This window comes from Cetorhinus maximus, chromosome 3 (genome assembly GCF_964194155.1).
Source record: "Cetorhinus maximus chromosome 3, sCetMax3.hap1.1, whole genome shotgun sequence".
NCBI classification, from domain to species: domain Eukaryota; kingdom Metazoa; phylum Chordata; class Chondrichthyes; order Lamniformes; family Cetorhinidae; genus Cetorhinus; species Cetorhinus maximus.
The window spans coordinates 97,230,958-97,244,649 of NC_135881.1; the positions used below are offsets into that span (position 1 = coordinate 97,230,958).

General features: G+C 44.0%; 1 protein-coding gene across 2 annotated transcripts in view; it reads right to left on the reverse strand.

The window, feature by feature from the left end:
* Window positions 1-13,203, reverse strand: part of elp2 (elongator acetyltransferase complex subunit 2) — a 163,046-nt gene extending 149,843 nt beyond the window's left edge. For both annotated transcript variants that reach the window (XR_013576185.1, XM_078538747.1), the window contains exons 1-2: window positions 13,047-13,203; window positions 1,517-1,595 (exon numbers count right to left, since the gene is read on the reverse strand). Coding sequence is in view for 1 of the 2 variants with exons in the window: in XM_078538747.1 (XP_078394873.1) it covers window positions 1,517-1,595; window positions 13,047-13,181 (214 nt within the window). In the remaining variant the exon portion in view is untranslated. The remainder of the gene's footprint in view (window positions 1-1,516; window positions 1,596-13,046) is intronic.
* Window positions 13,204-13,692: the final 489 nt, after the last annotated feature.

The window sequence follows — 13,692 nt, forward strand, 5'->3', positions numbered from 1 at the left end:
TGATGGGTCAGGATCATGCTTTAGTCTCAGGCCATCCATGATACGCAATTCCTTTTTGGCACCTCCACTAGATACAGTTTTAGAGGGATTCAATGTGAGAGGCAATGTGCTGTAGTAGTTTGTCAACTTTGTCACGTCTTCGTTAAGGATCTGGTCCAAAGTGCAGAAGGATAGAGCTTGGTTGGCACAACAGATGTCAACAGAAAGATGAACTTGTAGGGCATGGCTGTTGGCAGGTCATTTGTATAAATGTTGAACAGGGTTGGGGCTGGTACTGAGCACTGTGGTAGTCTATTGGCATGTCTTTTCCATGCATTTCTTCCTTGCCCAAGATGAACTGAATTGTTGTGAAGGAGCGTTTCAATAACTGTCCCGATCTAGTTTGGAAGCACTCTGGACAACTTCAGGAGTAGGCCAGTGTGCCACACTGTATCATAGGCAGTTGTGAGGTCCCATAGCACTCTGCCTGTCTTCAGATTCTTTTGGAAGCCATTTGCGACGTAGGTGGTGAGTGTCAGAATGCCAGGTGGGGGGGGACAACAGAGCAGCGTTCACATCTCACCCCTGTCAGTACCCAGGCGTTATTGGGAAAGCTAACGATCCTACCAGCAGACTGAATTCCAAGAGAAAATTTAAAAACTTAAAAAGAGCCCCTTTGCAGAATCCCAGTTCCCCAAGACCCGCCAGTCTTCACACTGGCTTTGAGGCAAGAGGTCATGCTCTCCAAATCTTACAAAATAATGTGAGAGCCTGTCGACTGCCAAGTGAATCTTCATCGGATGTCTTGCCACTGAACAAGCCATCGACATCATTTTCCTACCAGACACCCATATTGGAGCTATATAAATAAGATGTGGTTTGACTTACCAGAATGCTTATCCATGGTGTTTTCCTGAAATTTCTTAAAATCATATTCTTTGCCCATATATACTAAACTTGAGCTAAGATAGGCAACCCAATTGGAGATAAAAACAAAAAACTGCGGATGCTGGAAATCCAAAACAAAAACAGAATTACATGGAAAATCTCAGCAGGTCTGGCAGCATCGGCGGAGAAGAAAAGAGTTGACGTTTCGAGTCCTCATGACCCTTCGACAGAACAGAACTTCAGCTCTGTTGAAGGGTCATGAGGACTCGAAACGTCAACTCTTTTCTTCTCCGCCGATGCTGCCAGACCTGCTGAGTTTTTCCAGATAATTCTGTTTTTGTTTTGAACCCAATTGGAGACCCGATTCCAAAACGCTGGAATCATTTGGGAGGGTGGGGAAGCTCAGGCAGATAAAAGAAATTAAGATTCAGGGACTAAAAACCAAATATTATGATATTCAGGTAATGTCTTGGTATAAGATGGTTCAAATTTAGAAACTTCAATTATATCATACAGGTTACATCAATTTTTTCTCAGGTTATGAACCTTGTGATGCAAAAGCTGCATGTTGTGGCTTTTTGATTTATTTTCTTCACAAGAGAATGCTCACTTTGCCCTCTTAAAAGAAACACCAGACACCAGTACTTACTGCAATCATCTCTATGAGCCCACTGCACACAGTTAACTCTTCCTTTGTGTCCATTCAGAGTTTCAGTCACACTTCTTTTCTGTTGAACAAAAGACATTTAAAATAGCAAGAAAAGTTGTTGAACGGTCAGATAAAAGTACTAAAAGTTATTACTACATCTGCTCAGAGTGCACTATTCTAAAGTTGATCATACAACAGGTACATACCATGTGAAGACGTAAGCACTCCCATTGGCCAGAGAGGAAAACTAAAAGGCACAGTCCTTTAATCAGTTGAGCATAAGTTTGCCCAACTTAAAATTCAAACTTTGGTTTGTGGCACACATTTCTCCTTCTCAATACTAATACCAAAGTCAATTATATTATGATCTCTATTTTTTTTATTCATTCACTCTGGACAACTTCAGGAGTAGGCCAGTGTGCCACACTGTATCGTAGGCAGTTGTGAGGGTCCCATAGCACTCTGCCTGTCTTCAGATTCTTTTGGAAGCCATTTGCGACATAGGTGGTGAGTGTCAGAATGCCAGGTGGGGGGCACAACAGAGCAGCGTTCACGTCTCACCCCTGTCAGTATCCAGGTGTACCTGGGGAAGCTAACGATCCTACCAGCAGACTGAGGGATGTGGGCTTCGCTGGCTGGGCCAGTATTTAATGCCAGACCTAGGTGCCTATGAGAAGGTGGTGGTGAGCTGCCTTCTTGAACTGCTGCAGCCCATGTGGTGTAGGTACACCTAGAGTGCTGTTAGGAACAGAATTCCAAGACTTTGACCCAGCGACAGTGAAGGAACAGCATTATATTTCCAAGTCAGGATGCTGAGTGACTTGGAGGGGAACTTCCAGGTAGTGGGGTTCCCATCTATCTGCTGCCCTTGTCCTTCTAGATGTTAGCGGTCGTGGGTTTGGAAGGGGCTGTCTAAGGAACTTGGTGAATTCCTGCAGTGCATCATGTAGATGGTACACACTGCTGCCACTGTGCATCAGTGGTGGAGGGAGTAAATGTTTGGGGATGTGGTGCCAATCAAAACTGACTCCAGTTTTGTTAGGGCTCCTTGGTGCCACACTCGGTCAAATGCAGCCTCGATGTCAAGGGCAGTCACTCTATCCTCACCTCGGGAGAATGAGGAAAGGTTGGACAGACTGGACTTGTTTCCACTGGAGTTTAGAAGAGTGAGGGGCGATTTGATTGAAGTATACAAGATCCTGAACGGCCTTGACAAAATGGACATCGAAAGGATGTTTCCTCTTGTGGGTGAGTCCAGAACTGGGGGGCACTGTTTTAAAATTAGGGGTCGCCCTTTTAGGACAGAGATGAGGGGAATTTTTTTCTCTCAGAGGGTTGTGCAACTTTGGAATTCTCTGCCTCAGAAGGTGGTGGAGGCGGGGTCATTGAATATTTTTAAGGCAGAGGTAGATAGATTCTTGTTAGACAAAGGAATCAAAGGTTATCGGGGTTAGATGGGAATGTGGAAATTGAAATGCAAGAAGATCAGCCGTGATCTTATTGAATGGAGGAGCAGGCTCAAGGGGCCGAATGGTCATAAGAACATAAGAAATAGGAACAGAAGTAGACCATTCGGCCCCTCAAGTCTGCTCCGCCATTCAATAAGATCATGGCTGATCTTCTTGTGTTTTGATTTCCACATCCCCATCTAACCCCGTTAACCCTTGCATACTAACTTATCCTGCATACTAACTTTTTGTGACTCATGTACTAGAATACCTAGATCCCTGTTTTTTGTTCTTCCTGCCAAAGTGAACAACTTCACATTTTCCCACATTAAACTCCATTTGCCAGATTTTTGCCCACTCATTCAACCTATCTATATCCATCTGCAACCTCATGTCCCCTTCACAACATAATTTCCCACCTATCTTTGTGTCATCTGCAAATTTAGCTATCACGTCTTTACTCTCCTCATCTAAGTCATTGATGTAAATCGTAAAAAGTTGAGGCCCCAGAACAGACCCCTGTGAGACGCCACTTGTCACATCCTGCCAATCAGAAAAAGGCCCATTTATGCATATTCTCAGCTTTCTACCAGCCAACCAATCTTCTATCCATGCTAATATGTTACCCAGTACACCATACACTTTTATTTTCCGTACTAATCTTTGATGTGGCACCTTATCAAATGCCTTCTGGAAATCCAAGTGCAATACGTCTACAGGCCCCCCCTTATCCACAGCGCATGTTACTCCTTCAAAACACTCCAATAACTTGGTTAAATATGATTTTCCTTTCACAAAACCATGCTGACTCTTCCCAATTGCCTTGAGCTCTTCTAAGTGCCCAGCTGTAACCTCCTTAATGATCGATTCTAATAACTTCCCCACAACGGACGTCAAGCTAACTGGCCTATAGTTTCCTGTTTTCTGCCCCCATCCCTTCTTGAATATGGGGGTTATATTTGCTACTTACTAATCTAATGCAACCTTTCCAGAATCTCATGAATTTTGGAAAATTAACACCAGCACACTGACTACCTCATCAGCCACCTCTTTTAAGACCCTAGGACGAAGTCCATCGGGACCCAGAGACTTGCCAGCCCGCAGCTCCATCAATTTGCTCAGTACTGTTTCCCTAGTGATTTCAATTTCACCAAGTTCCTTTCTCCCGTTAACCTCCTGATTTGCAGCCATAACTGGAATGTTTTTTGTATCCTCTATAGTGAACACAGAAGCAAAATATTTGTTAAATTATTTTGCCATTTCCTTATTATCCACTATTAACTTCCCACTGTCACTTTTTAGAGGACCAACACTCTCTTTACTTACTCTTTTCCTTTTTAAGTACCTGTAAAAACTCTTGCTATCCATTTCTAGCTAGCTTCCTCTCATACTCTAATTTCTTTCTCTTGATTAACGTTTTAGTCATTCTCTGCCGTTCTTTATATTCTGTCCAATCATCTGTCCTGCCACTCATCTTTGTGGAGTTGTATGCTTTTTCCTTAAGTCCGATGGTTTCCTTAACATCTCTAGTTAACCACGGATGGTGGGTCCTCCCCTTAGAATTTTTCTTTATAGCAGGTATGTACTTATTCTGTATACTGAAATATCCCCTTAAATGTCTGCCACTGCTTCTCTATTGATCTATCCTCTAGCCTAGTTTCCCAGTTCACTTCAACTAGCTCAGCTTTCATCCTTACATAGTTGCCCTTATTTAAGTTTAAGACACAAGTCTTAGACCCACTCTTCTCCCTTTCAAACTGGATATAAAATTCAATCATATTGTTGTCGCTGCTTCCTCGGGTTTATTTTTATTCATTCATGGGATGTTGGCTTCACTAGCTGAGCCAGCATTTATTGCCCATCCCTAATTGCCCTTGAGAAGGTGGTGGTGAGCTACTTTCTTGAACCGCTGCAGTCCCTGTGCTGTAGGTACACCCACAGTGCTGTTAGAAAGGGAGCTCCAGGATTTTGACCCAGCGACAGTGAAGGAACGGCGATATATTTCCAAGCCAGGGTGGCGAGTGACTTGGAGGGGATCTTCCAGTTGTTGGTGTTCCCATCTATCTGCTGCCCTTGTCCTTCTAGGTGGTAGTGGTCGTGGGTTTGGAAGGTGCTGTCTTAGGAGCCTTGGTGAATTCCTGCAGTGCATCTTGTAGATGGTACACACTGCTGCTACAGTGCATCGGTGATGGAGGGAGTGAATGTTTGTGGATGGGGTGCCAATCAGGCGGACTGCTTTGTCCTGGACGGTGTCCAGCTTCTTCAGTGTTGGAGGAGCTGCACTTGTCCAGGCAAGGGGGGAGTATTCCATCACACTCCTGACTTGTGCCTTGTAAATGGTGGACAGGCTTTAGGGAGTCAGGAGGCGAGTTACTCGTCGCACAATTCCTAGCCTCTGATCTGCTCTTGTAGCCACAGTATTTATATGGCTAGTCCGGTTCAGCTTCTGGTCAATGGTGACCCCCAGGATGTTGATAGTGGGGGATTCAGTGATGGTAATGCCATTGAACATCAAGGGGCAATGGTTGGATTCTCTCTTGTTGAAGATGGTCATTGCCTAGCACTTGTGTGGCACGAATGTTATTTGCCACTTGTCAGCCCAAGCCTGGATATTGTCCAGGTCTTGCTGCATTTGGACATGGACTGTTTGAGTATCTGAGGAGTCGCAAATGATGCTGAACATTGTGCATTTACTCTGAGGTTATTAATTAAACCTGTCATGTTACACAATACCAAATCTAATATAACCTGCTCTCTGGTTGGTTCCAGAACATACTGCTCTAAGAAACTATCTCAAAAGCATTCGAAGGACTCCTCATCCAGGCTACTACTGCCAATCTGATTTTTCCAGTTTATGTGTAGACTAAAATCATAATGTCTCTTTATCACAAGCACACAATATTTTCTCTTGAATACTTTGTCCTACACTGTGGCTACTGTTAGGGGGCCTGTAGACCACTCCTACTAATGACTATTTTCCCCTACTATCCCTCATCTCCACACGAACCCATTCTACATCCTGATCTCCCGAACCAAGATCATCTCTAACTATTGCACCAATGCCCTCTTTGATTAACAGTGCTACCCCTCCATCTTTACCTAGCTTCCTATTCTTCTTGAATGTCATGTACGCTTCAATATTAAGGACCCAATCATTGTCGTCCTGCAGCCATGTCTCCGTAATTGCTATCAGATCATATTTATTTACTTCAATGTGGGCCATCAATTCATTTACTTTATGAATGCTACATGCATTCAGATAGGGAGCCTTCAGTGTTGTCTTTTTGTTACCTTCGTAACATCTAGTCTTGACTGTTGATGTATTCTTAGGTTTTTTTCTCTCTGTCCCTTCCTGCCATTCTCTGACCCTCAATTCTCATGTTTCTATTTTGCTCTCCTGTCTTGACTCTACACCTTAAATTGTTACCTCTATCCAAGCTTGATCCCTCACCCCTCTTGTTTAGTTTAAAGCCCTCTCTACTTCCCTAATTATGTGATTTGCGAGGACACTCGTCCCAGCACGGTTCAGTTGTAAACCATTCCAACGGTACAGCCCCGGTACTAATGCCAGTGCCTCACAAGCCGAAGCCCACTTCTCCCACACCAGTCTTTGAGCCACGCATTTGTCTCTCTAATCTTATTTGCCATATGCCAATTTGCACGTGGCTCAGATAATAATCCACAGATCATCAGATCTAAGCTCTGCAGTCTTACCACATCCAGTCGTGAATGGTGGTGGACAATTAAACAACTCACTGCAGGAGGAGGTTCCGCAAATATCCCCATCCTCCATGATGGGGGAGCCCAGCACATCAGTGCAAAAGATAAGGCCAAAGCATTTGCAAACTTCTTCAGCCAGAAGTGTCGATTGGATGATCCGAGCTACTCTTGGTGATGGATATTGAAGGCCCTGCCCAGAGTACAAGCTGCACCTTTGCTTCCTGATGTTTGACATGGAGCAGTACTGATTCATCAGCTGAGGGAGGGCAGTGCATGGTAATCAGAACGCGGTTTCCTTGCCTGTGTTTGACTTGACACAATGAGACTTCATGGGGTCCGAAGTCGATGTTCAGGGGTCCCAGGGCAACTCCCTCCGACTGTGTACCACTGTGCTGTCACCTGTGCTGAGTCTGTCCTGTCGGTGGGACAGGGATGGTGGTGGTGGTGGTGTCTGGGACATTATCTATAAGATATGATTCCGTGAGGATGACTATGTCAGGCTGTTGTTTGATTAGTCTGTGAGACAGCTCTCCTAATTTTGGCACTAGCCACCAGATGTTAGTAAGGAGGGCTATGCAGGGTCGACATTGCTGAGTTTGTAGTGGTCGTTTCCGGTGCCTAGGTCACTGCCGGGTGGTACGTCCAGTTTCATTCCTTTTTTGAGGCTTTGTAGCAGTTTGATACAACTGAGTTGCTTGCTAGGCCATTTCAGATGGCATTTAAGAGTCAACCACATTGCTCTGGGTCTGGAGTCACATGTAGGCCAGACCAGGTAAGGACAGCTGATTTCCTTCCCTCAAGGACATTCGTGGACCATCTGGGTTTTGACAATAATCGATAATGGTTTCATGGTCATCATGAGACTTTTAATTCCAGATTCTTTTTTAATTCAAATTCCACCATTTGCCATGACAGGATTCGAATCCGGGTCCCCAGAGCATTATCCTGGGTCTCTGGATTACTAGTCCAGCAACAATAACAGTCAGCGTAGTAACTTATTCTGTTTGGTTCCTCATCAGATACAGAGCATGGTGTGTTCCTTTGTTGGTTCTAAACATTGTACCAGAAAAGAGTCACTGCCCTTACTACTTGAGCCCCTCTGCTCCTCCTGGCTACGCAGCAATTAAAATATTATAACCACATTGTTTATACTACATGCATCCCTCACTTCTCCAGTTGTACATTCAGCTACAAAATCATCATCAGGATGTCTATAAACAACTTATATCAGAATCCTTAGCTGCTATTTGTTAACTCTATCCCTAGTATTTCCACTGCCTGATCTTACTGAAATCCTTTCTTTCTACTGATGTAATTGTGTTTTTTGTAATTTAATATTTAGGTTCCTCCTTTCCCAACTTCCTTGTGCTTTCAAAAGATCTTATAAACTGCAATATTTACCTCCCAATCAGATCCAGCTTGCAGCCAGATCAGTTGTTTTCTCATACTACATACATTTGTGTACAAAACTTGTTTTAGATAACTGTTCCCACCATGCCCATATACCCTGACAGCACTCTTCTAAAACTTTTTGACTTACTGTTTCAAATGCTCCACGCCCACACCCCTCACCAGTTTAAATCTTTCCCCAGTCTTTCTTACCCTTCTCCAAAGACATGAGTGCCTCTTTTGATAAGGTTAAAACCCAATGTCTATACAACCTTTCCGAGCCCCAGAAATGGTCCCAGTATCTAAGACCCTTTCACAACATGTACTTCTCAAATCAAATTCAGTGCTGCATGATGATGGCTCATCTTTACATTAGCACAGGGCTTCCTCGCTTCAGCATTTTTCTTTCCAGCAATAGCCTCTAAATTAATCAACCAACTTTATATGCACTTTTGCTGATAATTCAACCTGAAGTCCATAAATTTCCTGCAGGTTTAAAGCTCTTTTCAATAGCACAAAGGCAGTTAACCAAATAGAGGTATCAAAATTATCAAAACCTTTGCTAAAGTAAATAAGAGAAAGACTATTGCACCAAATTGCTGAGCCAGTAGCTAAAGAGCATAAATCAATCATCAAAAAACATTCACAGTGCTAGATTATCATAAATCAGACACTAATGCATTTGGTGCAAAATCTAGCAACTTGCATTTATATAGCGACTTTAATCTGACAAAATGTCTCAAGGTGCATCACAGAAACTTTACCAAACAGAATTTGACGCTGGGTACAGTTTACAGGTGATCTAAAGCTTGGTCAAGGGGATAAGGTTTTAGGAACATCTTAAAAGGACAGAAAGGTGGAATCAGAGACAGAATCCCAGACCTTAGGACAGTTGAAGGTATTGCTGCCAAAGGGGGAGTGATTAAAATCAGGGATGCGCAGAATTGGAGGAGCATAGAGATCTCAGAGGATTGTGCAGCTGAAGGAAGTTACAGAGATGGGGATCAACAAGGCCATGGAGGAATTTGGAAACAAGGGAATTTTTACATCAAGAAGTTGCCAAACCAGGAACCAACGTACATCAGTAAGCATAGGGCTGATGGGTGCACAGGATTTGATGTGAGTTCGGATACTGACAACAGAGTTTTGGATGAGCTCTTGCTTATGGAGGGTGGAAAATGGTAGACTGGCCAACAGAGTTTTGGAATAGTCAAGTCTACAGTTAATAAAAGGAGGAAGATTTCAGCAGCAGATGAACTGAAGCAGGGACAAAGATAGCAGATGTTCTAGAGATGGAAATAGGTGATCCTAATGATCGAGTGTTTATAAGGTCAGCAGCCCATCTCAGGGTAAAATAGGATGCCAAGGTTGCAAACAGTTGTGGTCAGACAGTGAAATGGAGCTGGTGGCTAGAGAACAAAGACAATGGCTTCCCAAATATTAGCTGGAGGAAGCTTTCCATCCAGTGGTGGAAGTCAGGCAAGGGAGGTGACAAATCAAAATCAATAAAGTGGTTGAGCGATGATTGGACGGTACAGCTAGATCAGACCTTATATCATGGCTTTGGATGTTGTTGCTGAATAATAACAGGATGGGGCCAAGGATTATTTCTTGGGGGATCCAGAGGCAATAATGCAAGAGTATGAAGAGAATCCAGTCTGAATGATTGTCTGAATGTGACTGGATAAACTGGAATGGAACCAGGCAGGGATAGTTCCACCCAGCTGGGCAACAAGAAAATGGCATCAAGGGGGGCGATGGTGTGGTCAACCACGTCAAAGGTTGCAGGTCTAGATGGGTGAGAAGAGATAGTTTGCCACGTCACATTCATCTCAGATGTTATTTGTGACTTCGACAAGGACTGATTCACTGCTGTGGCATGGCAGAAATCAGATAAGAGGGGTCCAAACATAGGCTGGATTTTAAAGGCCATATTTCCTGCTTCCCCCACCCCCCAAATAAAAAGTCAGTCAGGAACCTGCCCACCAAAAAGCAGTCAGCCGTTCAGCCATTTTACACTGGCAGCAATGCCAATTGGTTCAGAGTGAGACTTCCACTCCCATGTGGGGAAGAAGTCCCACCTGAGAGAGCTGCCAGCCAATCTGATTGGCCAGCAGATCTGTAATCCCAGTAGCATCAGATTTGAGCAGTGACCACTGCTGGGATTATAGACAAACATTCACCGAGGAAGAGGAGGTTATGAAGCCGGACTTCAAGATAAGGCTGTGGTATCGGCTGGGCCTGGCTGGCAGATCCCAGCATGGGGCATGAGGGGATCTGAGAGTCCTTGGGGGCACAGTTAAACAGGGCTATGACAACGGTGGGGTGGGGGGTGGAGAATGCCCACGATGGACACTGGGACCCCCATAGGAACAAAGGAGGTTTCCCCCCCACCCCCTCCACCTTTTGCCCGATAGCAGCCTGCACAGTAAAGGCAGCCTAGCTACCCACCTGGCATGGGCCTCCCCTGTCATGGGTAAAATTGCAGAAGGAGAGTGAGGAACTTAAGTGGGTGGGCTACTTGACACCTACTCCGCCTCTGTAAAATAGGAGACAGGTCAGGAAGGGGTGAGAAGGCCACGTACTGCATTTTCTGAGCCCCCCACCTTCAAACACGCCAGTGGGGCTCCGTAAAATTCAGCCTGTGGAATTGCAGGAAAGGAAGGTAGGAATTTGGGAAGTGACAACGTGTTCAAAATTGGGGATGGGGCAACAGTTTGCAAGAATGGAGGAGTCAAGGGTGAGTTTTTTTGAGCAGCGGGCATATTTTGAGCATGTGATGCCATATTTAAAGGGTGGAGGCACAGTGCCTGAGGAGAGGAAAACATTAACACAGGAGTCAGGAAGGGAAGTTAGGTAGTCAGCCATTTGGCGAGATCAGGGTTGAGAGAGCAAGAGGTCAGTCTTATGAACAAGATGAGCTAGGTAAGGAAATGAGGGAAAATTAGAGGCAAACTAGAGAAAAATGCAATTTCAAGGCTAGCACGGGGGCGGGAGGGGAGCAGGGGGACGTTTAGAGGAAGTATGATCTAGTGGTCTAAAGGAAGAAAGTTATTATAACAGTTACCAGGACCTTATTTTTCACAATTTTCTGCTATCCTTCATTAAAAAGGTGGCTTCAGTTCAATAGTACTTCACTGGTTGTAAAACAATTTGTGATGTCCTAAGGTTGCAAAATGTGCCAAATAAATGCAATCTTTTTGTTCATAACTAGAAAAAATTGTATTTGTTGGAATTTTAAAGTAAACAAATCACTGGGAATACACAAAGACTCAGCAACATCATTAACATTTTCCATTTCAAGCTTTATGTATTCATCTATCTAAACACATTAGAAGATCACTATTGATATAATGGTGAGTCAGAGGATTAAACAAGGATTATTAAATCATGGAAAGGTTAGTAATTCTTATCAACTATGTAAGTCAAATCCTGTTACAACTAAAACAAAAGCACAATATTTCTATTGCTGGAAATCTGAAATAAAAACAGAAATTGCCAGAAATACTCAGTAGATCAGGCTGCATCTGTGGAGAAAAAAACAAAATTAATGTTTCAGGCCAATTGAAGCATACAAAATTTTACAGGGCTCCACAGGGTAGATGCAGGAAGGTTTCCAATGATTGCAGGGTCTAGACCCAGGGGACACAGTCACAGAATAAAAGGTTGGCCATTTAGAACTGGGATAAGGAGGAATTTCTTCAGTCAAAGGGTGATGAATCTTAGAAATTTTCTACCCCAGACGAGTGTGGAGGCTCAGTCATTGAGTATGTTCAAAGCAGAGGTCGACAGATTTCTAGATACCAATGACATCAAGGGACACGAGGATAGTGCATAAAGGTGGCATTGAGGTAGAAGATCAGCCATGATCCAGTTAAATAGGCTTGAGGGGCCTAAAGGCCTACTTCTTATCCTATGTTTCTACGTCAATGACCTTTCATCTTAACAGAATTGTTCTGATGAAAAGTCATTCAACTGAAATATTAATTCTGTTTCTCTCTCCACAGATGCCACCCAACCTGTTGAGTATTTCCATCATTTTCCATTTTTATTTCTTTACATGTGATATTGTCAACAGGAGCCAGTTAGCTGAGTTGGTTAGATGGCTACCATGCAGTTCAAAATAATGTGAACAACACAAGTTTGATTTCTGTTTCAGCTGAAGTAGAGTTCGACCTGCCTCCTTGCCCTACCCAGGAGTGGAAGGAATGGCAAACCACCACTGACAAAAACTGCCAATAAAAGCTCAGGATAAAGCATTAGCAGACAATGAGCCTAGGCCCTGAGTGGCCAGAGCACAGATACCAATATTGCCAACAATCCAAGACTGACTTGGTATCTCCAGGAATTAAACATAATCACCTGGTTACTGCTTCCAACAACCCTGGAGAAAAATTATTGGGACCTCAAGAATATGTCCTAATTTTCTTTGGGCATTTGCATTTATTAGTTATAAAAATATCAGCAATAGGAACAAATGGTTATTTGACAGACAGTCATGAAGCATCCAATTGGGTAAAAGAGAGTGTGCACTTTGCAATTAGCATGGATAGGAAAACACTTGTCAGGTGGTCAATGACAGGAGTATAGAAGTAGAGGCAAGAGGTTTATGTGCCAATACTGTCAATATGTCCAGAGTGGGCAATTCCCAAATTGTATTCAATCAACTAAGTGTGACGCGAAGAGTGCTGCAAAATGTAAGTGTGCATTGTATGCATATAGAGCACATCCGTCACACTTTAAAATGTCAAACTTGCATTGAAAGGAAAATGATCATTTTTTTTGTTTTGATCTCGATATTCCAATAGAGTTGTTTCCAGTCCTCGGCAATTAGTCTATTGAGACCGCGCCCACACTGGTCAGATTGACAACAAGTTGTCCCTCCCAGTCCTACAGCACAGAGCCAGACATTCCGCAGCTCTGGCGGCCAGCGCCGCTGCTGACAGTCAAACGGCTCCGATTTCAATCTTTACCTCCGGTTCGTAAATCACAACCGAACGGCAGCTCCCGAACGCCACGCGCCCTCCTCTGCCCCAGGATAGTACGTGCGGAGTCCGGTTCGCACAGCGCGCAACGTGAGCCGTCTCCACGGGCGCCGCCATCTTCATTCCAATCGTCACCTTTAACCCTAACCTTGGCCCGGTCAAAGGGCGTGCGCGCGCACTGACGTTCTACGTTCGCGCGCAACGTGAGAAGCGGAGGCTGCGCAGTGGAGGCGTGGGCACTCTGATTGCCCATACAAACCTGCATCCTGCAAACAGTGCACTGTGGAGACAGGGGATCTGCACAAGATCCTCACAACATTTAAGAAGTTTTTAGGTTAGCACTTGAAATGCCATTGCTCTGGGCCAAATGCTGGAAGATGGGATTAGAATAGATAGGTGCTTGATGGCCAACATGGACACGATGGGCCAAAGGGCCTGTTTTTGTGCTGTATGACTCTAAGAGTGTGGGGTACACACCATTCCCACTTACAGCCAGGGTGCACAGTGCCCAGTAAATAATTTGGAGATATACCAAACCTTTCATCTCATGAATAAGAGGCAAATTTTCATCAAGAGATTTCATATAAAAATCATGGGCTGCTATTTATTTTAAACATAAAGCAATATAGATTGA